The following is a 25,000-nucleotide window of genomic DNA, read 5'->3' as shown; positions in this document are numbered from 1 at the left end:
TTTCAGCAACACAGAACTTCAGACGCCATAAAAAACTTTCAAGGATCTTTGGAGAATCATACATGTCATCAAAAGCATGACTACTGAATACGACAGACGAGGGAAAGGAAGCTTTGAGATTGCATCTAATGAAGTTTGTGGGATCTGAATCAAAAGTAGCATATCCAAAACCCAAAAGGAAATCCAAGTGGATCCCTAAGGGCCGGTCGTTGGCCGTACGTGGGTTTGGTTGAAAGAGAATTCTCCCAGCGTTTCAATGCCAGATGAAACTTTTTCAGGATGCCAATATCGAAGTCCATGCATGTGTGTGTGTGTGTGTGTGTGTGTGTGCGTGCGTGCATCTGTGTCTGTGTGTGTGCGTGCGTCTGTGTGTGTGTGTGTGTTCGTGTGTCTGTGTGTGTGTGTATGTATGTGTGTGTGCGTGCGTCTGCGTCTGTGTGTGTGTGTGTGTGTGCGTGTCTGTGTGTGAGCGTGCGTGTGTGCATCTCTGTCTGTGTGTGTGAGTGTGTGCGTGCGTGCGTCTGTATGTGTGTGTGTGTGTGTGTGTGTGTGTGTGTGTGTGTATGTGTGTGTGCGTGCGTGTGAGCGTGCGTGCGTGCATCTGTGTCTGTGTGTGTGTGTGTCTGTGTGTGTGTGTGTGTGTGTCTGTGTGTGCGTGCTTGTGTGTGTGTGTGTGTGTGTGTGTGTGTGTGTGTGTGTGTGTGTGTGTGTGTGTGTGTGTGTGTGTGTGTGTGTGTGTGTGTGTGTGTGTGTGTGTGTGTGTGTGTGTGTGTGTGTGTGTGTGGTCGGGGACCACTGAGTGGGCTGGGGTCCACCAGACACAGGGGAACACGCTTCATGAATAATCATCTCTCGCATTACGGCGGATTTGACCATCAGCACCAGAAACCAAATCTGACCTGGAGCCAAACAGAAGCCCCCCTCCCGGGCCCGCAGTGCACGGGGCCCCCCACCATCGACACCCGTCAGGCCCCCGCCTGGAGGTGGAGGTTACACTGCGTCATACACACTCCCTGCGCGTGGCGTCGATAATTCCCAACAGGCCGCCCAATCACCTCGGAGCAGTGGCCCCGTCGCCATGACAGATGCTACGGGGGGACGGTATCGGCGTTTTGCTGCGCAGGCGGCGAGCAGAGAGTGAACGGCGCAGCAGGAGTCGGCACATTGGTCCTCACACCGTAGCCCCGTTCTGGAGCATTAGCCGGGCGGCTGAACGCAGCGCCGTGATTGGACAGGAGCAGACGTATGGACGAGGCGGAGCACTGCGGGCCGTCACCATCCGCACAACGAACGCCCCCCGCATCTGGGACCCACCGGGGGGGGGGTTGACGGGGAGGGTAACGACATGAAGGACTAAGCATCGCAGCCATCCATATATATATCTATAAATATGTATATATATGATCCATAATCCATCCATCCATCCATAATATATTTAAATAGGTATATGATCCATCATCCATCCTTCAATCCATATACTATATCTATACATCCAATCCATAATCCATCCTATGCATTCATCACACCTTTTATTTACGGGTCCTATATGTATTCCACATATTTATCATTTGCGGTTCATTTCGAGAACAACCGATCCACTGCTATTGTTGTGTACGTGTTGTTCACATGGCAGAGGGTGTGGTTGTGCGCTTCTTATGACAAACACTACCACTCATATTAAAATAATATGAACCCATTTTGTGGCTCTACCACCTCGCCTCACCACAGACCCACACAGACACACACAGACACACACAGACCAACACAGACACACACAGACACACACAGACCCACACAGACCCACACAGACCAACACAGACACACACGACACACACAGACACACACAGACACACACCGACACACACAGACCAACACAGACACACACAGACACACAGACACACAGACCCACACAGACACACACAGACACACAGACCCACACAGACCCACACAGACACACACAGACCCACACAGACCCACACAGACCCACACAGACACACACAGACACACACAGACCCACCCAGACGAGTGTGGGTCTCCCCAGCATGGCTTCATGCTCCATGCACTTCCTTTAGCACAAAGGATAGATCCACTATTATCCGTATTGATAGACGTGTCCCTTATGAGGTTGTATTCCAGTTGATACGTGGACACATGATTAACATCGTGGTCTCTATCGACTCTCAGGTTCTTGTATAATTGGTGTATTGGCAGTGCCCGTGTGTTGAGCCAGAGCAGCATCCGAAAACATCACCACGGAAAAAGGAGAAAAGGCAACGTCTTCTAATCATCCTGGGATCCATACGGCCCTCCTGCAAAGCAGCCGTGTTGGAGCGTCTTCCAGCGGCTGGTGGCCGTGATTGAGGGGCTATATATAGCACTCCAGCATGACGGGTTGTTAATACAGATCTATCTGGGGTGTCTGTGGTGCGCCAGAGGCCAGAGGTGAAGGGCTAATGTGATCCCTGGGAGAGGTCAACAGGATCCACTGGCAGAGGACATTCATGTATGTACGCCGTATATCCTTCCCCCAATGAGTGCATCTCTCTCTCTCTCTCTCCCTCCCTCCCTCCCTCCCTCCCTCCCTCCCTCCCTCCCTCCCTCCCTCCCTCCCTCTCTCTCTCTCTCTCTCTCTCTCTCTCTCTCTCTCTCTCTCTCTCTCTCTCTCTCTCTCTCTCTCTCTCTCTCTCTCTCTCTCTCTCTCTCTCTCTCTCTCTCTCTCCCTCCCTCCCTCCCTCCCTCCCTCCCCTCCCTCCCTCCCTCCCCCCCCCCCCAGTGTGTGTGTGTGTGTGTATGCACGTACGAGGCCAGCTAGGCTGTGATAGATGGCTGCCAATCGGGAGCAGGCTGATAGAGGTCACGCTGGTGACCCCTGTCTGGCGGCCACACTGACCACAGACGGTGACCACACACACACATGAGCCAACACACACACACACACACACACACACACACCGACACACACACACACACACACACACCGACCCACACACACCCACACACACACACACACACACACACACACACACCATGTCCTGGTAATATGGATAGTGGCTGACCCCAACGGTCAGGTCCACCTCTATCACCTTTAAATGGATATCTCTGTCTGCAGGACCCAATATCAGCACCCCCCAGGCTGCCCCCCCCTCCCAACACGAACACACACGCACACACGCACTCACACACAGACGCACACACACACACGCACACACACACACACACACACACACACACACACACACACACACACACACACGCACACACACACACACACACACACACACACACACACACACACACACGCACACACACACACACACGCACTCACACACAGACGCGCACACACACACACACACACACACACGCACACACGCACTCACACACACACAGACGCACACACACACACACACACACAGACGCACACAGACGCACACACACACACACACACACACACACAGACGCACGCACGCACGCACGCACGCACGCACGCACGCACGCACGCACGCACGCACGCACGCACGCACGCACGCACGCACACGCACACACACACACACACACACACACACACACACACACACACACAGACGCACTCACACACAGACGCGCACACACACAGACGCGCGCACACACACACACACACACACACACACACACACACACACACACACGTTATATGGATCGGGGCTGTCCCAACTGGTCAATAGAGGTCAAGGCTGAGGCAGGAACTTGGCCGGGTCATCCGGCCCACTCAGAGCTGGACAATCTGGACCACTGGACCCGGGGGCTGGTGGGGGGGGTGGGCTGGTGGTGTGGGGGAGGGGGGGGGGGGGGGGGGGGGCAGGCGGGACTAGGGGTGAGAGGGGGGCTGGGGGGAGGGGACCCACAGACCGGTGGTCAGATTGAATCTCTTTATGGCCGGTGTGTGCAGACAGGCTGCTCTGTGACACGTTACACCAGACGCTTATCATTTAACCAGGGATCGTCCTCCGGGAGACTCCTCATTAAATAAGTCTTTGGTCGACCCGCCCTATCAAACATGATGACTTCATCCTGCTGATGAAGGGATACCCCGATAGCCAACGCATGTGAAACCACTGGTCCTTTGGTCCCCCCCCCAGCATGCCCCTCCGTCTGCGGCCAGATGGACAGATGGACAGATGGACAGCGCTCAGCAGGTCCGGACCCCATTAGTCTTAGTGGGTAAAGGCGCTGACCCCGGGTCAGATCATTAGGGGAGGGGGTACGGCGGAGTCACGGGGTGAGCACCCAGAGGGAGAGCCCCCAGAACACCCAGGCCTGGGACACAGAGCGATGAGTCCAAGGGGGTTCACATAAAGCCTGGGACCCTAACCCTAACCGCACCCTAAAAAACAAATACATTTCATAATGTTTATTAGAGGTCAAGGCTGATTAGCCTAATTATTTTCTTATATTTAGGCTATTTTATTATTTGTCAAATAAAACAATATTGTTATGCTTGTGTTGTGCGTTTGTAGTTCTACATTTTTTCCTAAAATCCTGGAACACGCGCTCACAACAGATTGCATTGTGGAGTCGTTAACAGGTAATACTGTAAGAGATGTTTAATTCATACAACTCACCTATCTAACTCTAAGGCAAACATAATGATCACCATTTTCTTACTTTTTTGTTTATGAGGAATAATCAATTATGAAAATACTGATGATACAGCTCACTAGATGCATCCTAAAGTCACGACAGCCGAATAAAGAAACAAAAAGGGTAAATTACAAAAATTATATCCATCTATACATATGAATGGTAGAATGACATTAAATAGCATTAACATGCACCGTTATCACGTGCTCGCAGTTGAGAAATCCTTGAACAGAAATTGTGTTTGCAGCTGTCACGCGCTCCCTTGTAAACCAACAGCTGAGTGTAGAGAGCGACTGAATAATCACTAATAACATTTAATGGGGAGGAGGGTCATCTCCTAACTAAATGCTGTCTAATGTCAAAGGTTTCACCTTCTTCCTCCCTCTTCTTCAATAACACATACATATAGAAGGGCTGCATGATTATAACATTTTGCGATTATTCATTGCGATTAACAGATTATTGTTAGGCGCCTACCATGTAACCATGTATACAAAATAAAAATAATAATAAGGCAATTGCTGAGTAAGTGATAGTTTGTAATGAATCTAATTTTCAAAATCAGGATTATTCGTTTTTTACCTTTTTATTATATATATAAATGAACATAACATTTCACGGTTAGCGAATTGTAGAGGCTGAAATCGCAATGTCGATAAGTATGCAATGAAGGTTAGGGTTAGGGTTAGGGGTGCAGAAGAGGACAGCAGGGTCCAGAGCCATGGGCGGGTGGACCAGGCCCTGGCTCCCCAGCGTCCTCCTCTCTCAGTCCAGCGTCTCCTCGGGGATCGCTCCATGTTATTGCACATTTTATCCTTACTGTACAAATTAAACATCTCGGCCCTCCAAATCCCCTCTCCGTGATTTCCCTACAGCCAACACAAATGAATTGGTGTGTTCTCCAAGGGACTTCGTCCCCAAATAAGAAGTTCAATTTCGCTGGGCTTAACCTGCCGCGAACCCAAGCAAAATACTAGATGTCTCTCTTCAAAAAGAGGTTTATCCCGACTTAGAATGTTTCCATGAATAAATAAATAAGAGCTAAAGAAGAAGAAGGGGCTGGCACTTAACCACGGCCCGAGGCTGGGGGGCCTTCCATGATGGAGGCGGGCGGAGGTCGGGCCGATGGGGAGTGACTCTGGATCACATATGTGGGAGGAGGTCTCGTGGGAGTTGGCATGAAATCAGCTGACTGTCTGTCCTACTGTGAGGTTGTCTGTCTGTCCCGTGGATTGTTTGTCTGCCTTGCCCTGAGCTCTCTGTTATGCACGTACATAGACACAGATCCACGCACACACACACACCTCCACACAAAATGCAAACACACACGCACAATGACGACACAAGACTGAGGTGAGCGAGGGTCAAGAGGAAGGAGAGACATGTGTAACAGAGAGACAGAGACCGACAGACAGAGGACAGACAGACAGACAGACAGACATGTGTAACAGAGAGACAGAGACCGACAGACCGACAGACCGACAGACAGACAGACAGACAGACAGACAGACAGAGAGAAAGAGACCGACAGACCGACAGAGAGACAGACAGACAGACAGACGGACAGAGACAGAGACAGAGACAGACGGACAGACAGACAGAGACAGACAGACAGACAGACAGACAGACAGACAGACAGACAGACAGACAGACAGACAGACAGACAGACAGAGAGTCTTAAAACACAGTCTGCTAGCCCGCAGCTTGTTTGTCCTGTAGCGCAGTTGAAACTGCCAGGAGGGGAGACTATTGTGGAGGCTGACTCAAAGCTACACCTCCAAAATATGGCAAAACTCTGGGCTGTGGCAGGAGTGTGACAACTTGGGTCGGGGGCAATCGTACTTTAATGTCACAGCGGCACAGAAGCACTCTGCCTGTCCTCAGAGCCGGGCCTCAGAGCGGGGGCGTGGAGGACAGAGTTCACAGGAGGGATCAACGCAGAGTTCACCGCCGAGGTCAGAGCGGCAGCAGACCCATAATGTGGAGCATTAAGAGGAACCACAATGGAACACTAGAGAGAGAGCCAGAGAGACATAGAACGATAGAGAGACAGAGCTTTAGAGAGAGAGAGAGAGAGAGAGAGAGAGAGAGAGAGAGAGAGAGAGAGAGAGAGAGAGAGAGAGAGAGAGAGAGAGAGAGAATCCCAGGTTCTCTCTGTCTCTAAAGAGGGGGGCTTAAGAGGAGACGTATATAAAATATTAAGGGTATTACCCTCGTTCATCACCATGTCTGTGTTTGTGTGTGTGTGTGTGTGTGTGTCATTGTGTGTATGTGTGAGATTGTGCACATATATGTGTGTGTGTGTGTGTGTTTGTGTGTGGGTGAATATATAACCATATCAGTCACGCACAAATCCCCAGCATCAAAGGAGGCCTGATCTGAACCAGCATGAAAGAACCACAGTGCTGTGACCGTGTGTCACTGAGCAGTGTGTCACTGAGCAGTGTGTCACTGAGCAGTGTGTCACTGAGCAGTGTGTCACTGAGCAGTGTGTTACAGAGTGTGTTACAGAGCAGTGTTTCACTGAGCAGTGTGTCACTGAGCAGTGTGTTACAGAGTGTGTTACAGAGCAGTGTGTCACTGAGCAGCAGTGTGTCACTGAGCAGTGTGTTACAGAGTTACTCAGCAGTGTGTTACAGAGTGTGTTACTCAGCAGTGTGTTACAGAGCAGTGTGTTACAGAGTGTGTTACAGAGCAGTGTGTCACTGAGCAGTGTGTTACAGAGTGTGTCACTGAGTTACTCAGCAGTGTGTTACAGAGTGTGTTACTCAGCAGTGTGTTACAGAGCAGTGTGTTACAGAGTGTGTTACAGAGCAGTGTGTCACTGAGCAGTGTGTTACAGAGTGTGTCACTGAGTTACTCAGCAGTGTGTTACAGAGTGTGTTACTCAGCAGTGTGTTACAGAGCAGTGTGTTACAGAGTGTGTTACAGAGCAGTGTGTTACTCAGCAGTGTGTTACAGAGTGTGTTACGGTACCTTGTGCGGCGTACAGCAGCTCGCTGTAGATGGTGGCGGGGATGACGGGGGCTGGCAGGTCCATCAAGAAGCCCCTCAGAGCCTCTATGAGGGTCCCGGTGTCGTACTGGTCCAGTTCTCCTGACTCTGAGACAGAGGTAGGGGGACAGAACGGGGGGATCAGTTACTGCCGTTGCATGAGAGGATTAAGTTACATTTATAACTTAAAAGTTATAAAGACTGCACAATTTACCCATGGGCAATTCAGCTGACTATCAATGACGCTTAAGTAGGTAAGGTAGCCTGCCAGAGGTGAGTGTATATCTGTTGATCTATTATCTATTGATACACTCTATGACGCAAGTATGTTTGGCTGAGGGCTTATGTGTGTATTTGTGAATTTCACAAAGCGTTTATGTATAAATATCTGTTTGCATTTTTGTGCATATGAATCTGGATTTCTAGCTAGCTGTGGATGGGTATTTGAGTGTCTATGTGGGTGTATATTTCAGTTTTTAACTGGTTCTATCCTGAAACCAGTTCTAAGTCGTAAAATATCCAGTTCCATTAAGCTTAGAGTATAATAAAACCTTTAGCGGATCTCTTCCAACTTTAAATCATAATCTGAAAATTCAAACAAAAATCAAGCAAACCCCAACCCTAATAATAATGTAGAATGATATATAAACAAAAAAATGTAAAGGGAGGAAAATGCTATCTAGTCACCTCTCCCTGCCTCATACGAGCCTATTGTCTCCTTCATCGGGCTCCACGCTGACGTCCTTCCAGTCCCTCTGGAGTCAAACGGATGATAAGAGCCATCGATTCTCCCTCAACACCCCCCCCCCCCCCTTAACTAATGGCTGAATAAACTTAACCAATCACCACAGGCCAGCAAACCACAGTCCCCTTGATATCAATGGATGACCTCTCGACCTCTGGGCGCTGAAGCCTATATTAGAGCATTAAACCGCGGTGAATCGCCCAAGGACACCGGCTCCCATATTCATGCCCCCTCAACCAGAGCGGGGCAGTGCAGTGGTGTGTGTCGTGTGTGCGTGTATGCATGTGTGTGTGTGTGTGTGTGTGTGTGTGTGTGTGTGTGTGTGGGCATGTATATATTTGTGTGTCTGCGTATATATGTGTGTGTTTGTGAATGCTGGAGGCATTCCGAACATATGCGTTTCATCCAAGCCTATACATTGTTTCATGAAATGAACTGTCTTAACTGTCTTTTCTTTGATAACACACAGTTTATTCATCGAGGGACATCATGAGTGTAGACTTCAGGTATGTTTAGCTGGGGTGTGCTGCGTGTCTATGGTGCGGCAGACGGCCTCGTGAGCGTCTCGTTGATAGGAGCGCCCCGTCTCCACGCAGGCCGACACCAGAGACCGACACAGGGTGCTGGTCTAAAAGAGGGTTAAGAGGTGGTCTGCGTATTGCTTAGCTGTAATCCCTTCATTGACTGCCCAGTTCATGAAAATGCAAGTCTTATCTTGGGTCATCCTCTTTGTATCTGCATGCCTTTGGCTTCACGAAAATCGACGCCTGTCATGTATGAGCAACTTTCTGTCAATAAGTCGTTGAAGCGTTCCGTTTTTCGATGTGCTCTGAAGTGATTGAACGCTCCAAAGACTTAATGACTCTAGGTTGCTCATACATGACCAAGGCAGATTTTTGTGCCGATACAACGCATGCCGATACAAAGAGGATGACCCAAGCTCTCCGTCGAGGTGCAGTATCGGTGAGTTTATCTGCATTGAATAAAATCAGAAAAGGCTTACGTTTAACATGAATATGGTACTCCAAAGAGGCAATTTGGACTACCATGGGGGAAACGCTCTCTGCTTTTTCTTTTTAAACAGAGCAAACAGCTCAGGTGTGAATGCTCCCCTACTTTAGGTGCAGCCATGCTGATAATGCGCACATTTCCTGTTTTTTTTACATAAAACCGACACGCAGCACAAGTCCTTTATGATGAACGCTATTGCATCAGTTCCATGTGTGTGGGTCGTACCACAGGCCGGTCCACTGACCCAGTGAAGGACTCCCAGTGGCCGATTCACTGAACAGGCTGGACGAGGCCAGGACATCGGGAGATGACGAAGACTAGCCACGTTGCGTAGAGATGAACTTCAGCCACACACAGGTAAGGAAGACGGAACGTTGGAGAGTCGGATTGTTTGTGACCAGTTGTAAGTTGAAAACAGTGAGATCGACACTGAGAGCAATGCAGTTTTCACACACACACACACACACACACACAATGTTGCATTTTAAACACAATAAACATAAGTGTTTTTTGCTTTTCCCTCCACTCTGTTTCAGTGCACCGTGTGTGTGTGTGTGTGTGTGTGTGTGTGTGTGTGTGTGTGTGTGTGTGTGTGTGTGTGTGTGTGTGTGCGTGTGTGCGCGTGTGTGTGTGTGTGTGTTTAAACTTTTACAATAAAGCTGTATGATGTTTTTCTGAAGCAGCAGAAACCCCTTATTGAATTAAATAATCAAGTTTCAGGACAAATAGAATATTTGCGTTAGCAAACAGCATAAACAAAAATGAATTGTTTAACATTTGTGGTTGGCCTCCCCTATCCAGTGAAGACAAGTCGTTCACTCTGGCTGCTACTAACATCAGATGTCCAGGCAGTGGGACGGCCACTCCGCGTTAAGACTTCTGAAGAGCTACTGATGAAATGAGAAGATTGTTTTTGATGTGACAGCATGGTGAACCAGCCTGAGCCAGAACTCATGACAGCGGGTCTCATGATCGCCCTCAGGCCCCAGCTCATTTCACAGCTATCAACTCCACACATCAGCTCAAATCAACTTTAATAACAAGATAACTAAATGGACAATTAGAGATGTCTGCAATAACAAGGAAAATGTGTCTCATGATGATTACCAGATAATGATCGCAATAATCCTTCATGTTGGCTGTGACTGACTTTGCCATTCAAGATGACATGACGATATTCAACCATTCTGTTTTACTTTAACAGATTGGTTTATAATGGCAGCACAATTGGATTCCGGGGTCGTCTGACTGTAGTGTTGGCCAAGTTCTCTCCTTAAAAGGTTGAATTAATGGTCCTTGTGTAATTCACTAAGCTAGGAGGACAGAGGCATGCTCGTCTCTTTACTGCATCAGCAACAAAGCAGCATTGTACTGTTTATTTACCTCGTCTTAACCTCTCTCTCTCTTGCTTTCTTCCCAGTGTAAACAGATTTCAGCCAGCCAGCCGGTCACGATCATATGCTACAAAACACACCCAACATTCCCACAACAGAGTGTGTGTAGCGATGGCTACATATCAAATCGGTTCGTTTTTGTACGTGTGACATTCAGGGATAGAGCATACAGAGTGAAGTGTGTGAATGTGAGAATAAAGGGAGAGAGAGGTGAGAGAGAGGGGAGTCAGCCTGACAGGGTCATGTGACCGGAGGTTATCTGAGGCCAGCGGAGACTGTAAGTGAAGCATATGCACACACACACACACACACACACACACACACACACACACACACACACACACACACACACACACACACACACACACACACACACACACACACACACACACACAAGCACAAACACACACCGACACAAACAGAAGAATACTCATGGACAGACACGAACCAACCGAGAAAAGACAAACACACGCACACAGGCACAACACTTTGAAGGTGTTGACATATAGCAGAGGTGACAGGCTCTGAGCAGCAAACACCCTGGACCTCACGCTCCGCGGTCCACCCCGGCGGAATACATCACACGGGGTGGACAACGGGCCATTTTTTTAGCTCAATGAACGCCTTTATTTTGAAGTTCCGCACCCAAAACATGGTCAAAAGAGAATGACCACAGCATGAACTTGTATTCATCTTTTGGCCCAAAAAAATAAATATGTTGGCAGAGCACTTTGTTTTGTCAAAGTGTACCAGATAGATAGGCTTGATAACGTAAGGCATAACTTCAAAGCATATGAATATGGGTGAATATCAAATAATGTATGTTTCTATTCAAATGCATTTTAATAGTACGATGGTGTTATTAAATGCTCATTTGAGCACTCTATCTCTGAGTGTACGTACTCTCTCCCTCTCTCCCTCTCTTTCCGATTCTCCCTCTCCTTCTCTCTCCATCTCTCTCTCTTCTCTATCCTGCTCTCTCAGGCAGATTTGGTGTTTAAAAACAGCAGTGCATAATTATGTTCAGAATTCAGTAAAGCATAAGATGAGGGATGCTGGTATGAGGATGATGATTCATTGGCAAACTTTGAACAAATTTTAGTATTTTGCAGCAGTTCACCTCAGAAATGTTGCCGTCATGTCAATGGCAACCTGACGGACATGAAAGATAATCACTTTTTTAACCATAGCCCAAGAAATGCATATGTAGTCATAGTACCACAATTCATTACTAATGCAAACAACTGTGTTTTAAAGGGTTTGAAAGAAGAACCCGTCTTTAATGAGCTCTCCACCAAATAATGAGTGGATAAAAGTTTCAAAACAAGGGGTGGTTTAGATTGAGTCTCTTTGTGGAGCTCCACTTACTCCTGTTGTGGAAATTGTTTGGGCACGCGGTCTCTGAAGAGACTAGACTAAATAAACTCAATGTGGTGCGTGTTCTCGTTTAAAGCAGTGTTTACCCGGTCCCGCAAAGAACACTGAGGAAACAAGTGAGCGCTCACGCAAACAGCGTTGAATGAACACAGGGCGGGTGAGGTCCGGAATAACACAGTGAAGGATAGCAGCGAGAACAGGGATCTAGAACTCAGTGAACTCACTGCCTCCCTACTAGAAATGATTCCCCTTGCATGAGCTGCTGCATGCACACATTTTCAAAGCTCTACTGGATTTTCAATGTGTGCACGTGTGTGTGTGCCTGCCTCGTCTTGTGGACTCGCTAACCTTTTGTCTACCCAGAAGTATTTTGTTATACCACAGACAGACAGACAGACACACACACACACACACACACACACACACACACACACACACACACACACAAACATAAACGCACACACACAAACACACACACACAGACACACAAACACACACAAATACACACGCATTTCTGTCACAGCACTAACTCTAAGATTGATGCACAGCAGAAGAAGCAGAGGATTGGGGACAGAGCAGGCAAGAGAGACAGACTACATGTTGGCCTTAAGTTTAAACAAATGATCTAACCCTCTTCAGCAGACAACACAGAAATTAAAGAGTTGTGTTCTCTTGAAATTTACTTTTACATTTAAGGCATTTGGCAGATGCTTTTATCCAAAGTGACCAACAATAAGTTAATTTGTCAAAAGAAGTGAAACAATGTTTAGCTGTCAGTACAGTACAGTTTTTTGTACAACCAAGTGTAAGTACTTGGTTGTACCATCCCCAGGCTAACCCGCTGTGTACAGCAGTAGGTGCGTTTCCATCCCCCTGGTTTTATGCGAACTTTGAAGTATCGAATCAGTAAACGGTGATGGAAACACCAACATTTGCATGTTGAACATATCGTTGTATTGTAGTACAACAATATTCGCGCAATGGGAGATGGAAACACACTTTTCGGAACAGCGGTAACGTAGCAAACTTTGAACACACAGGACTGACAGTCTTTCCGATTTCCGCATAACGATCGGCCATAGCAACCCTGCCGACATCAACGTGTAACGTCCTCACCCTATTGTGCTCTCCCATACGTAAGACACTCGACGTCGTACTCGTTTTTCCCTTGCTACCGCTGTGTACATTGTAATTTCTCTATTTGTTCGTCTACGGATGGAAGTTAAAATAGCCAATGATAACTTCACTGAAAGAACAGTTATGACTTGCAAAAGGGAAACCAATTGCTGTTGAATTCCTCTCTCCATGTTTGTTGTTTGTTGATACTCTTCTCTATTGGCAGACTAACCGCTTTTTGTTACATTTGGTACGGTTTTTCTACTTCTACCATTTATTAAAGCCACGCCTCGGCATTATTTTTTGCCTACAGCGCCACCTCCAGGCAGAACTAGGGAAGTTACCCGCTCCAACCACTTGATGGAAACGCACCTACCGTAATTCAAATTACTTTTTTGCGAACTTTCTAAAGATTCGCATCACTTTTTAGATGGAAACGCAGCTAATGATAGCTAGCTACTGCAGATGCTCCACAATTAAGTACAATAAATAAAAACGTACTTTAAGTGCGTACAATATGTGACAGAATGTACAACATACTATAGTGGGCGGGTCCAGGTGTGTCCAGGTGAACTCTGAACAGGTGAGTTTTGAGTCTTCTGCGGAAGACATTCAGACATGCATTGACATTCAGACAGCCCATGCAGGAGGTGCCCCAATAGCATTAACCTCTCCCTGGTTTAATAACCGGCAGACTCTCTTTATGTTAACATGGAGCCAAAGAACAAAGATCAGAGGACTCTTGGGCTTTGGTTTCCTTTGGGGTTTCGTGTCATGAGACCGGAGATAAACCTGAAAAAACACTTTGTGCGAAACAAGCTGACGTAATCCAGTACAGGTCCATGGGAGGAAGAAAGTGTTTGTGTGTGTGTGAGTGTTCAACAGATTAACAGACAGAGTATCCACGGGTATCGTGCGGCTATATTCCTCTCACGGAGCGGCATATGGCCACGACGACCAACGAGACACTAGGACTGGAGGACGGCACAGAGAGAGGCCAGCTGGAGAGAGGACAGACTGAAAGGACAGGGACAGACAGAGTGACAAGAAGGATCCTAACGAGCCTGCATAGAGGTCCCTGAAGATACATCTACAAAGGCGAGAGGGGAGAGAGAGAGAGAGAGAGAGAGAGAGAGAGAGAGAGAGAGAGAGAGAGAGAGAGAGAGAGAGAGAGAGAGAGAGAGAGAGAGAGAGGGAGAGAGAGAGAGAGAGAAAGAGAAAGAGAAAGAGAGAGAGGATCTTCTGTCATGCTGAGTAGACGACTGCCATGTCATCAGAGGACAGACTCTGATATCTCTGCACCCCCGCTATAGATGACATCATCTATAGCGGGGGTGGAGGGAGGAGGGGGGGGGGTGGGTTGGCCTCTGGGTGCCCGTTCGGCTGCCAAGAGTGGTGCGAGGGAAGGGGAGGGGTGCGACGCAGTGTGAAGAGGATCAGGTGCAGAGAGGTACATCTGTGTTCTCTAGAGTGTGCTGCATCCGTAGGGGCTTGACTCCTCAGAGCTCCGTACCAAACGACCCCCGGACGGCCACCCACACTCCTGGTTCTACTTCCAGTGAAAGCAAAAAGTGTGCGGTTGCGCGTGGCTCCAGCAGCAAGCTGCGGGGAGTCGGGGGGAGATGTCCTCTCTGTGTTTGACTCACTCTCTGGAGCCACGCGAGGCACTCAGCGACACCGCCTCTCAGAGGAGGCGGTCGCGGCGCGCGGTGGACCGGGCACACTAGAGAGGGTAAGCACGCGCACACACGTGCACAGCAAGCTAACAGGTCAGCAGAAGTGTACGTGCATGTGTGTGCGTGCGCGTTTGCGTGCGTGCGTGTGCGCCCGACTCTAGTAGGATATTGACGGGCGCCAGCAGAAGAGGATGACATCACTTCTAACCAATAGGCACACAGCGAGTGGACAGACAGGAGGGATGGAGGAGCGAGGAGAGGGTGACTGGTGGACCACGGAGAGATGGAGGGAGGGAGGGAGAGAAGGAGGGAGGGAGGGAGAGAAGGAGGGAGGGAGGGAGAGAAGGAGGGAGGGAGGGAGAGAAGGAGGGAAGGAGGGAGAGAAGGAGGGAGGGAGGGAGAGAAGGAGGGAGGGAGGGAGAGAAGGAGGGAGGGAGGGAGAGAAGGAGGGAGGGAGGGAGAGAAGGAGGGAGGGAGGAGGGAGGAGAGGGTGACTGGTGGACCGCGGAGAGAAGGAGGGAGGGAGGGAGAGAAGGAGGGAGGGAGGGAGAGAGGGAGGGAGGGAGGGAGAGAAGGAGGGAAGGAGGAAGAGAAGGAGGGAGGGAGGGAGAGAAGGAGGGAAGGAGGAAGAGAAGGAGGGAGGGAGGGAGAGAAGGAGGGAAGGAGGGAGAGAAGGAGGGAAGGAGGGAGAGAAGGAGGGATGGAGCAGAGCGACCAAAGAGAGCAATGCGTTTCATTTGTGTTTTGCTGAGCTCAGCAAACTACCGTCATGAGTGTGTGTGTTGGGGGTGAGGTTGGGGTGCGTGTGTGGGGGGGGGGGGCTCACATGATGAATGGGTGAATAAAAAGAGGACAGAGAGAAATCGAGGATGATAGGAGAGGAAGAGAAGAAATGGCCAGAGGCTGCCGAAGGAAGCGTGCATAGAGGAGAAGCAATAGAAATGAAGGATGGTTCAGAGGCTTTCTGTTGGACGGGGCATAGAATGCATCTCTATTCTGGTTCAGGAGCAGATCGAGAGGGAGGGAGGGAGGGAGGGAGGGAGGGAGGGAGGGAGGGAGGGAGGGAGGGAGGGGGAGAGATAAGGGCATGAGAGGAGTAAGGAAGGGAGGCAAGGATTTGTCATTCATCTGATACATTGATATGGAGAGAGAGAGAGAGAGAGAGAGAGAGAGAGAGAGAGAGAGAGAGAGAGAGAGAGAGAGAGAGAGAGAGAGAGAGAGAGAGAGAGAGAGAGAGAGAGAGAAGGATAGAGAGAGAGAGGGAGAGCTGAACATAACAGAGCTGAGATGAACATAATGGAGGTTGAGTAGGTGGAGTAGAGAGCTAGAGGACAGAGAGAAAGAGAGTGCATAATGTACAAACTGAGAAAAACAAGTTTCCCAGCCTACTGTTAATATACTCATAATATTATCTATATATAACAAAATATATACTATGCGTACAGTGTGTATAGCTTAAGCATTTATGCACCAAAAAGAACAGATGGGAGAGAGAGATAGATAGATAGATAGATAGAGAGAGAGTTAGAGAGTTTCACCAGAGTGTGTGTGTGTACTAGCAATAGTCTTATATTGGTATATTTAGATGTACAGAAAGCATGATACTCAGAACATTTTGTCACATGACTCATCTTTTCCATGGTTTCCTCACTCTGCCAGAAGAGTTTGCACATAACATGTGGCACAACCGTGTGTGTGTGTGTGAGTGTGTGTGTGTGTGTGTGTGTGTGTGTGTGTGTGTGTGTGTGTGTGTGTGTGTGTGTGTGTGTGTGTGTGTGTGTGTGTGTGTGTGTGTGTGTGTGTGTGTGTGGGTGTGTGTGTGTGTGTGTGTATGAGTGCATCCATCCAAACATCATAAGCTATACGCAATTGTGTTCCATAACCAAATCAAAACATATACACAGAATCCCAAACACACATTCACATATACATACACACACACACGCACCGTACACATACACACACACACACACACACACACACACACACACAAACACACTCACGCACATGCACACACACAATCACAGTGTTACCAGGCTGACACACTGAGCGCTGTGTGGGCAGAACCAGCCAGCTAAAAAAGGCTAGTTATCACCATAGCAACGTCCGGGCCGCGGACCAATCGGAGGTGGACTTGATGAGGTAATGTTCTCGAGTGATTTCTGAGCCGGGTCCAACTCTCAAGCTGTCGTGCAAGTGCGGACACACACACACACACACACACACACACACACACACACACACACACACACACACACACACACACACACACACACACACACACACACACACACACACACACACACACAGATACATATTATTGAACATACACGACTGAAACCAATCTTACTACTAAGATACCTTTGTATATAATGTAAATATAATGTCAATGTCAATAGACAGCAATGCTCTGCCTTCAGTGAGACAGACAGGGTGGAGGCTGTCAGCGAGTACTAGCATTAAAATGTCCAGAATGAGGAACAACTCCCTCTTACATTACTATTCCATACTAACCTATACGTCACATCCACATCCACAGGCACACACACACACACACACACACACACACCCCACACACACACACCACACACACACACACACACCCACCCACCCACCCACACACCCACACACACACACACACACACACACACACTCCATCCCTAAAACAACACAGCCCGACCCCCTGATTCTGAAGGACTCTGTGAAACCATGTAGAAATGGCGATGACATCGTTCCTCCTCCGTGCACGCCGAGATGACCCGTGACGTGCGACAGTTTGGACATCCCTCACAGGAAGAGCTTGGAAGCCGTGCGTGTAAAACAGTTATTTCAGTCCCGGGGCACGGGTTTAAATTTGCCCTTTCTCACGTAATTGTACCTGGTGGCGGAACGTCGGGAGCTGTCACTCAAGCATTCAACCATTTGCTGAGCTTCCAGAGCAGTGCGGTATTCCTACGGCTCTTACAGAAGAAGACCTAGTGAAGAACAACTAAATTAACTATATATTAACATATACGTCGTCTATTAACATATACGTATATTAACATATATGGACCATACAGATCTGGGGGACCAAACCATCATCTTGCACGCTTTGGGGAAACATTCCGTGAGCAATGTAATCCGTCAAAACACTGTGCCAATTCTGCCTCCAAGAATATAGAGATGTGTAAACAAGGCGAAAAGTCTCAAAGTAAAAAATTACCTGTAGCCCCTGTGGCCTTTGTGAGAAGACATTAAGTGCTTCAAGTTTCACCCACTCTGTGCCCAAACAACACGCATTGATTCCAAAGAGGATTCCTTCTTCTGACAAATGTACTTATTGAAAGTCGCTTTAGACAAAAGCGTCCGCCAAAATGCCCTAAAAGTGCCTCTAGGTGACCCCCATTCAGCGCAGGTCTGCCCCTGGAGAGGAGCAACATGTTGGGTGGGGGGCTCCTTTTAATGTCAAAGGTTTAACACAGAAGACACACACACATCTATCAGCTAGTGGGACCAGACCTCAGAAAAACCTCACTGGTTGTGTCCGTTCCAGTGTTGGCAATGAAAGCAGTGATTATGTCTGTCTTGTGTTTTAAGAAGAGAATACAATTGACCCCAAATGAACATACACACAAGCACACACAGAGGCAGGCGCACATATATATACCAACACCCAAACACACGCACCTACACACACAAAGGCAGACACATACTTACGCTCACGCAAATTAATAAATAAAAGTACAAGGAAACACAAATCAAGCTTCACTGCCCTTTGGCTTCGCTCTGGTTCTCTCTCTCTCTCTCTCTCTCTCTCTCTCTCTCTCTCTCTCTCTCTCTCTCTCTCTCTCTCTCTCTCTCTCTCTCTCTCTCTCTCTCTCTCTCTCTCTCTCTCTCTCTCTCTCTCTCTCTCTCTCTCTCCCCCTCTATTCCACTCTCTCACCCCTCCTCCCTCTCTCTCCCTCTCTTTGTCACCTCCGTAGCTCTGCGGTTTTTAAACACAAAGAGCAGCAGCGAGTCTTTCTCTCCACGCCCCCCCCCCCCCCCCCCCCCCCCCCCAGCCCCCCCCCCTCCTGCCCCCCCGTCTCCCGCCCGTTCACAGAGCACGCATGCAACCTCACAGTCACATGTCAGCTTCCGTAAACAAGTTGCTGCTTTTCATATATATTCCATAGGATCTGTCAGAGCCTATTAGGTCGCTCTCCTCCTAGTTGTGTTAGGAGGCTAGTATGTCAGCTGCGTTTTTCCCACTCTCTGTCTCTCTATCTATGTGTGTGTGTATGTCTGCGTGTGTGTGTGTGTATACACGTGCGTTTTTTGCGAATACATGTAGGTTGAGTATTTCTCCCGCAGTCCTCCTTCTGTCTCAACGTATACATGTGTGCTTGTCAAGAGTGCATGTTAAATTTATCAGAGTGCCTAGCATGTCAGCACCTTTCTCATGATTTACTTGAAGTGTGCATTTGTGTGTGGTGACCTGTGGCCACAGAGGTGGAGGTCTGTGTGTGTGTGTGTGTGTGTGTTTGTGTGTGTGTGTGGGTGTTTCTGTGTGTGTGGGTGCATGCATATGTATATGTAATGTATAACTGTGTATGTGCTCACTGCATTTAATCATTGGCAGGTGAATAACATAGCCCTGAATTGTATCGCATTGATCCGATCTAGAAAACACATCAACACACCGACTGTGTGTTTATGTTGGAAGCGTGGAGCCGAAACTTAACTAAAAGCCTTTCCAATGTGTGTTCGCCAAATCTATTGGACCAAACATGTCAAGGCAGTGACGGGCCCTTTCTGCTTCGCCCCCCTCCTCTTACTTGCGACATTATTTATTTCCTCTCCTTCTCCCTGTCTCTCTCTCCTGTATTCGCTCCATGTCGCCCTGCATGCTGAATGCTGAGTGCTGGAGACTTTTTTGGGCTCTTCCCAAAATAAAGAACGGAGTCAGAGCGCTCCCTGCTGGAGCCAGGCCTGAACTTCAGCGTCTCAAACTTAACCAACTTTTTGGGGAGATTTGAACAAGTGCAACGTCCTCCGTCTGCGGTGGGCCGGTGTGAGACGTGACAACAATGATGGGCTCTGATCGTTTCTGCTCTTCAGAAAGCACATTCGGCAGCTCCCTAAGTTTACGTCAGGGTCACTCGTTTGAGTCCCAATCTACCATACTACCGTCTATTTTAGCCTAGGGCTAATATATCACCGTTCATTTAGTAAGTGAGTTCGTACAGTTTATTCCTATTGGGAAAAATACAGACACCCAGTAAAATTCAAAAAATTGTTTTACTCTTTGCGTTGCAGTATTACTATCTTGCGATTCTATTCATTACCGGTCCCTAAATAGCTTTTGTGGAAAACCCTTTGCTCCGACAGAATAATTTGAACCACAATAATATTGATCCATTCTTAAGATGTCATCCACTAGAGGTACAGGCAGCCCAACAGTGTCTCCCATTGGCGAGCCCACAGGAAGCCTGAACAGATCTGGCAGATATCTGAACCGGTTGATGGTGAGACCTCAGAGAAGTCGTCCACCATTTTTCCTTGTCTCAATGTCTTATATCTAGCATGTGTTGTGTCTTGTGTGCGTGTTGTCTGTGTGTGTGTCTGTATGTGTGTGTGCGTGCGTGTACCTTTGTCAAGAGCCTGTCTGGGGTCAAGCAGTCCACTGGAGACGTGCTGGGGTCCGTAAAGGGGCTCCTTGTCGACACCTGAGGGTGGAAAAGGAACACGAGTGTGAGCAGAATGGGGATACGGGAATAGGGCTCTGACAGGGAGGGCAGAGAGACGTTCAGAGGGCAGGGCTAACATTCGACATTAGGTTGCAAATCGAAAGGTTGAAGACATTTAATTTAGGCTCAGACGCGTAGTTTAACCTTTTTCACTGGAATCTTTTTTTCCCATTTTGAATGTTTTTTAATAGACATTGTGTGTGAGATAGGGTCTAATGTGTGTGTGTGTGTGTGTGTGTGTGTGTGTGTGTGTGTGTGTGTGTGTGTGTGTGTGTGTGTGTGTGTGTGTGTGTGTGTGTGTGTGTGTGTGTGTGTGTGCATGTGTGCGTGTGTGTGTCTGTACAGCGTTACCATGTCTCTCGATGGCCTCTATGAGGTTCTGGACCACCAGCGCTGCCCGGTCAGACAGAGCACACACTTCCCCTTCAGCTCCTGAGACAGAAACAGAGACAAAGAGCACATCATTTACTATATTACACAACACATCGACTGCATTATTCAGTCATTTAGCATTTTACATTCAATCCAAAGCGATTCACAGTGGATTGAGATTCACCTCAGTAGTGAACAGGTCAGAGCTAAGTGCCTTGCTCAAGGATGCCTCAACGGTAGAATACAGAGCCTCTCAACAGGGAGTGAAACCCCCATCCACTACACAAACAGGTATATTTACTAGAGTGAAATACACAGACGGGCAGAAGGATGGACTGACAGGCAGAGCAGAGTAGCACAGATACTAGCAAGTCAATCCTCATTATTTAAACAAAAAACAAAAAATTGAAAAACTAAAAAGTTTCACATAGCACACAAAGCAACATCCGTTATCACCACCAGCTAGTGGTGTTTTGCTCTACATCTCGGCCTGTTAACGATAAGTTCACAAATGAACACGATGAAACTGCTCTATGGTGATACACAACTCACTGCTGCTACACGTAAAGGAGCAGCAACATCCCCCGTTTCTCTCGTGACACACGCCAGCAGATCCTACATTTGCGTTTACATTCATTCCCTGGGTGTGTGTCTGTGTCTGTGTCCGTGTCCGTGTGTGTGCCTGTGCGTGAGCCCGGGCATGTGTGAGCTTCTCCTTGAACGTGTGTGTGAGGGTGTGATGGTGTTTGGAGCCCAGGGTCAATATCTCTAACTGGACAGGGCAACACACAGACACAGACACACAGACACACACACACACACACACACACACACACACACACACACACACACACACACACACACACACACACACACACACACACACACACACACACACACACACTCTAGGGTAAAGACCTTCCAAATGTCAGGTTCCTTCTCATCCCTCTATCCCAGACGAGGACTCCAGACCCCATACCAACATGTGTACAGAGGCCCAAACACAGGTTCTACCCAACCTCCTTGGCTTTCTGCTCTGTTCCTTCATATTTATCATTATTTTCTAAAGGAAGGATAGTTTTGTGGATAAAGGGGAACAAACTGGCAGTACTCCAATGGTCTAATTTTGAATGCGTATGATTCATAATTTTTTCCAACTCATCCTTTCTAATGCATCTCGTCACGCTGTTAATGATTTGCCCTTTTGTACTGAAAATTTTGAAATAAAAAAACCCACTGAGGTTGATCAGAGTCAAACTTATGATTGGATTGGGTTTCGTTAAATAAGAAAAATAATGGGTGACATTTCATTCACTAATCCCTCATTAGCCGCTGACATTTGCGTTCAGATATCCTCCCCATTTGGCACATAAAACAACCCTGAGAATATGCGGCACGTTTTTAGGCTGGCAATCGAAGTGCCCTGCATTGAATGAAGACTCTGTAATGAGCACCATGGCTGTACTTTGTTCTATCGGTTACAACTTCCTTCCATGATCACCGTGCACATTGGCCTCCTGATGTCCACCAGAATAGAGGCTGAAGTGGGACCAACGTTACTTGGGTATTACTTTTAATTTGTAACCTAGGACCAAAATAACCTTAATAAGTTTGAACAGTTTTAAACCTATTTGAGTGTTACTATCTTAGTGTTATTAGCGTTATACCCAACAGCAGCCCCATAACAAAACCTTTTGGAACAGACTGCTCCCCACATCCCAATGATACTGATGAAACACAGGGCAATTAGGAGGTTTATTTAGAGGAACAGCAATATATTAAATAGATTATTCATTTAATATATAGGTATATATAATATCATATATAAGGTTTTCTCCTCTAGGCTGGTCTGTCTCAATCAATCACAAAGCTACAGGCTGTGACGGCCATATGGTGATGGTCCAACTCACTGCAACTGAAACCAATAACAACCATTTGCATTGGATGACGTTTGAGTGACAGCACCACTTCAGCTCATCCGGCAAGGAAGAGGTTGAGCAACATTTGGGATTCGATTACAGCACTGTGTGAGTACATGTTCCTGTCACCAGTTCTCCAATCGGGAATCAATTAGAGAGGGAAGAGAGAAGAGAGAAGAAGATTCTCCCATTATGGATTAGCATACACCCCCTCTGCCGACGTATGGCCGCCACAAAGGGGTGGCGTTCAAAGGGACGTCGGCACGACTCAAAGGATTCGGTTTGACCTCAAAGACATTACATACGGTAGTGTGCAAGCAAGTAATACATGGATATAGTCACACTGGAGATCTGATTAATGAAGCGTTAAAGTGCATTGCAAGGAAACACACACACACACACACACACACACACACACACACACACACACACACACACGCACAGCAAATGCACAAACAGACACACACACGCACACACAAACACAGACACACAAACACTTTATGCAGAGAGTACATTTGAGAATGTTTAGGAAAGAGTGAGGACAGGAAAGCCTAGGCAGGAAAAGGACCAGAGCAGAAAGATAGACTGGACAGGAAAAGGGAGGACACATTGTTTAAGTTTGTTCATGTGGTAAAACATATCAGCTAACATCGATTTTCCTTGGCTTTTAAAAGTAATCTCCATTCTAGGGATCGACCGATACTAGAGATGCACCGATTGCAAAATTCTTGGCCGATACCGATTTCCGGTTTTTAAGGAGGTCTGACCTGCCAAAACCGGTTTTTCCGATACCGATTTTCTAAGAAATAATTATAATCATATAATATGTTGATAGGTTTTCAATGTAGTGAGTCCCCGGGACCCACAGGTGGCGAGTTGGGTGGGTCCCTGAGAAATTCAATGGGTCCCGACTCCCCAGTTTAAAAAATGTGTTTCTTTTTTATTATTATTCTATTTCTTAAATGAAATTAATAGTGTTAAACTCAATACATGAAATTGTCATCTGAAAAGCGCAGCCATTTGTATGTGGTGAGCCACTGCTTCAGAAAAGTTCGCTTTTTTTGGGAGGAACATGTAGAAGGTTGAGGCAATTCTTCTGCAGTGGGCTCATCAGGCTCAGTAGAGGGGGAGGCAGAAGTAGGTACAGGCAATGTTGAGGTACTCTCTCTAGGCTGATCAGAGTCAGGGAGGAGTGCAGAGGTAGTGGGGACAGAAAATGCAGCTGCAATAGTTTGCTGACCTGCAATAGGTTTCATCTTTTTCTTTGGTGGTATTTTTGCGTTCTCTCTTCTCTGCCTGTTTCTCGAGAAAAACGGGATCTCGTTGGAAGCGCGATGTATGCGCAGGCGCCGTTTGGGCATAACAATATGTAGGCTGCCGTTCAATGTAGTTTTCATCACCACCACCGGATTATGTTTCATTTATTTCATTACAGCACGTCCCCTAAACGTTACAACATAATCGACACGAATGAGCACAGCATCGAGCAGTGGAAACGTGGGTTTATTTACTATGAAGTTTGTATTTTTAATTGTTGAAATGAAATCAGCGGTGACGAGCTAGTTGTTTTGGTAGCGGCTAAATTAGCATGTCGCGATACTTTGAACAGGGGATCACGTCTGCGCCGAGTAGATGCGCAGAGGGTTGAAACAGTGCTTGTCTGGTCTGCTCACAAGAAGGTTTCTTTGGCCAGTTACTGTGATTAAACACGAGTTGTTTAATGTTCACAATGTATCGTTTTTCATGGGGAAAATTAGATGCGTCCCCGGGACGCATGGATAGTGAGTTTAGTGCGTCCTTTCAGATTTGAATGCGTCAGGGACGCAGGACGCGTACCTAGCAACATGATCCCCCACGGCTTATTTTTGACTTGCAAGCATTACAAACAGCGTGTTTTGGGTCGTCCTGGCACACAGTGAAATAAGTCCAAATCAGCGACATGTTTTTCTTCCCGCGCTCTGGGCGCCTTGAGCTGCTACGCACCGCGCATGCGGGTGAGTTTGATCGGCCGAAAACCGGAAATTACGACAGTGACCGGCAGGTCACCGATTGTGGCCGATTGGATACA

The 25,000-nt window shown here is 47.6% G+C and overlaps 1 protein-coding gene across 1 annotated transcript in view; it reads right to left on the bottom strand.

Moving 5' to 3' along the window:
* The window catches only part of LOC115555080 (phosphatidylinositol 3-kinase regulatory subunit alpha), a 90,387-nt gene that overhangs the window by 2,554 nt on the left and 62,833 nt on the right, over positions 1 to 25,000 (bottom strand). The window contains exons 3-5 of the mRNA XM_030371748.1: positions 20,993 to 21,073; positions 20,543 to 20,620; positions 7,594 to 7,719 (exon numbers count right to left, since the gene is read on the bottom strand). Coding sequence (XP_030227608.1) covers positions 7,594 to 7,719; positions 20,543 to 20,620; positions 20,993 to 21,073 — 285 coding nt within the window. The remainder of the gene's footprint in view (positions 1 to 7,593; positions 7,720 to 20,542; positions 20,621 to 20,992; positions 21,074 to 25,000) is intronic.

This window comes from Gadus morhua, chromosome 12 (assembly GCF_902167405.1).
Source record: "Gadus morhua chromosome 12, gadMor3.0, whole genome shotgun sequence".
In the NCBI taxonomy this organism is placed as follows: domain Eukaryota; kingdom Metazoa; phylum Chordata; class Actinopteri; order Gadiformes; family Gadidae; genus Gadus; species Gadus morhua.
Note: the sequence above shows the minus strand (reverse complement) of the source record. Positions and strands in the feature narration are given on the sequence as shown.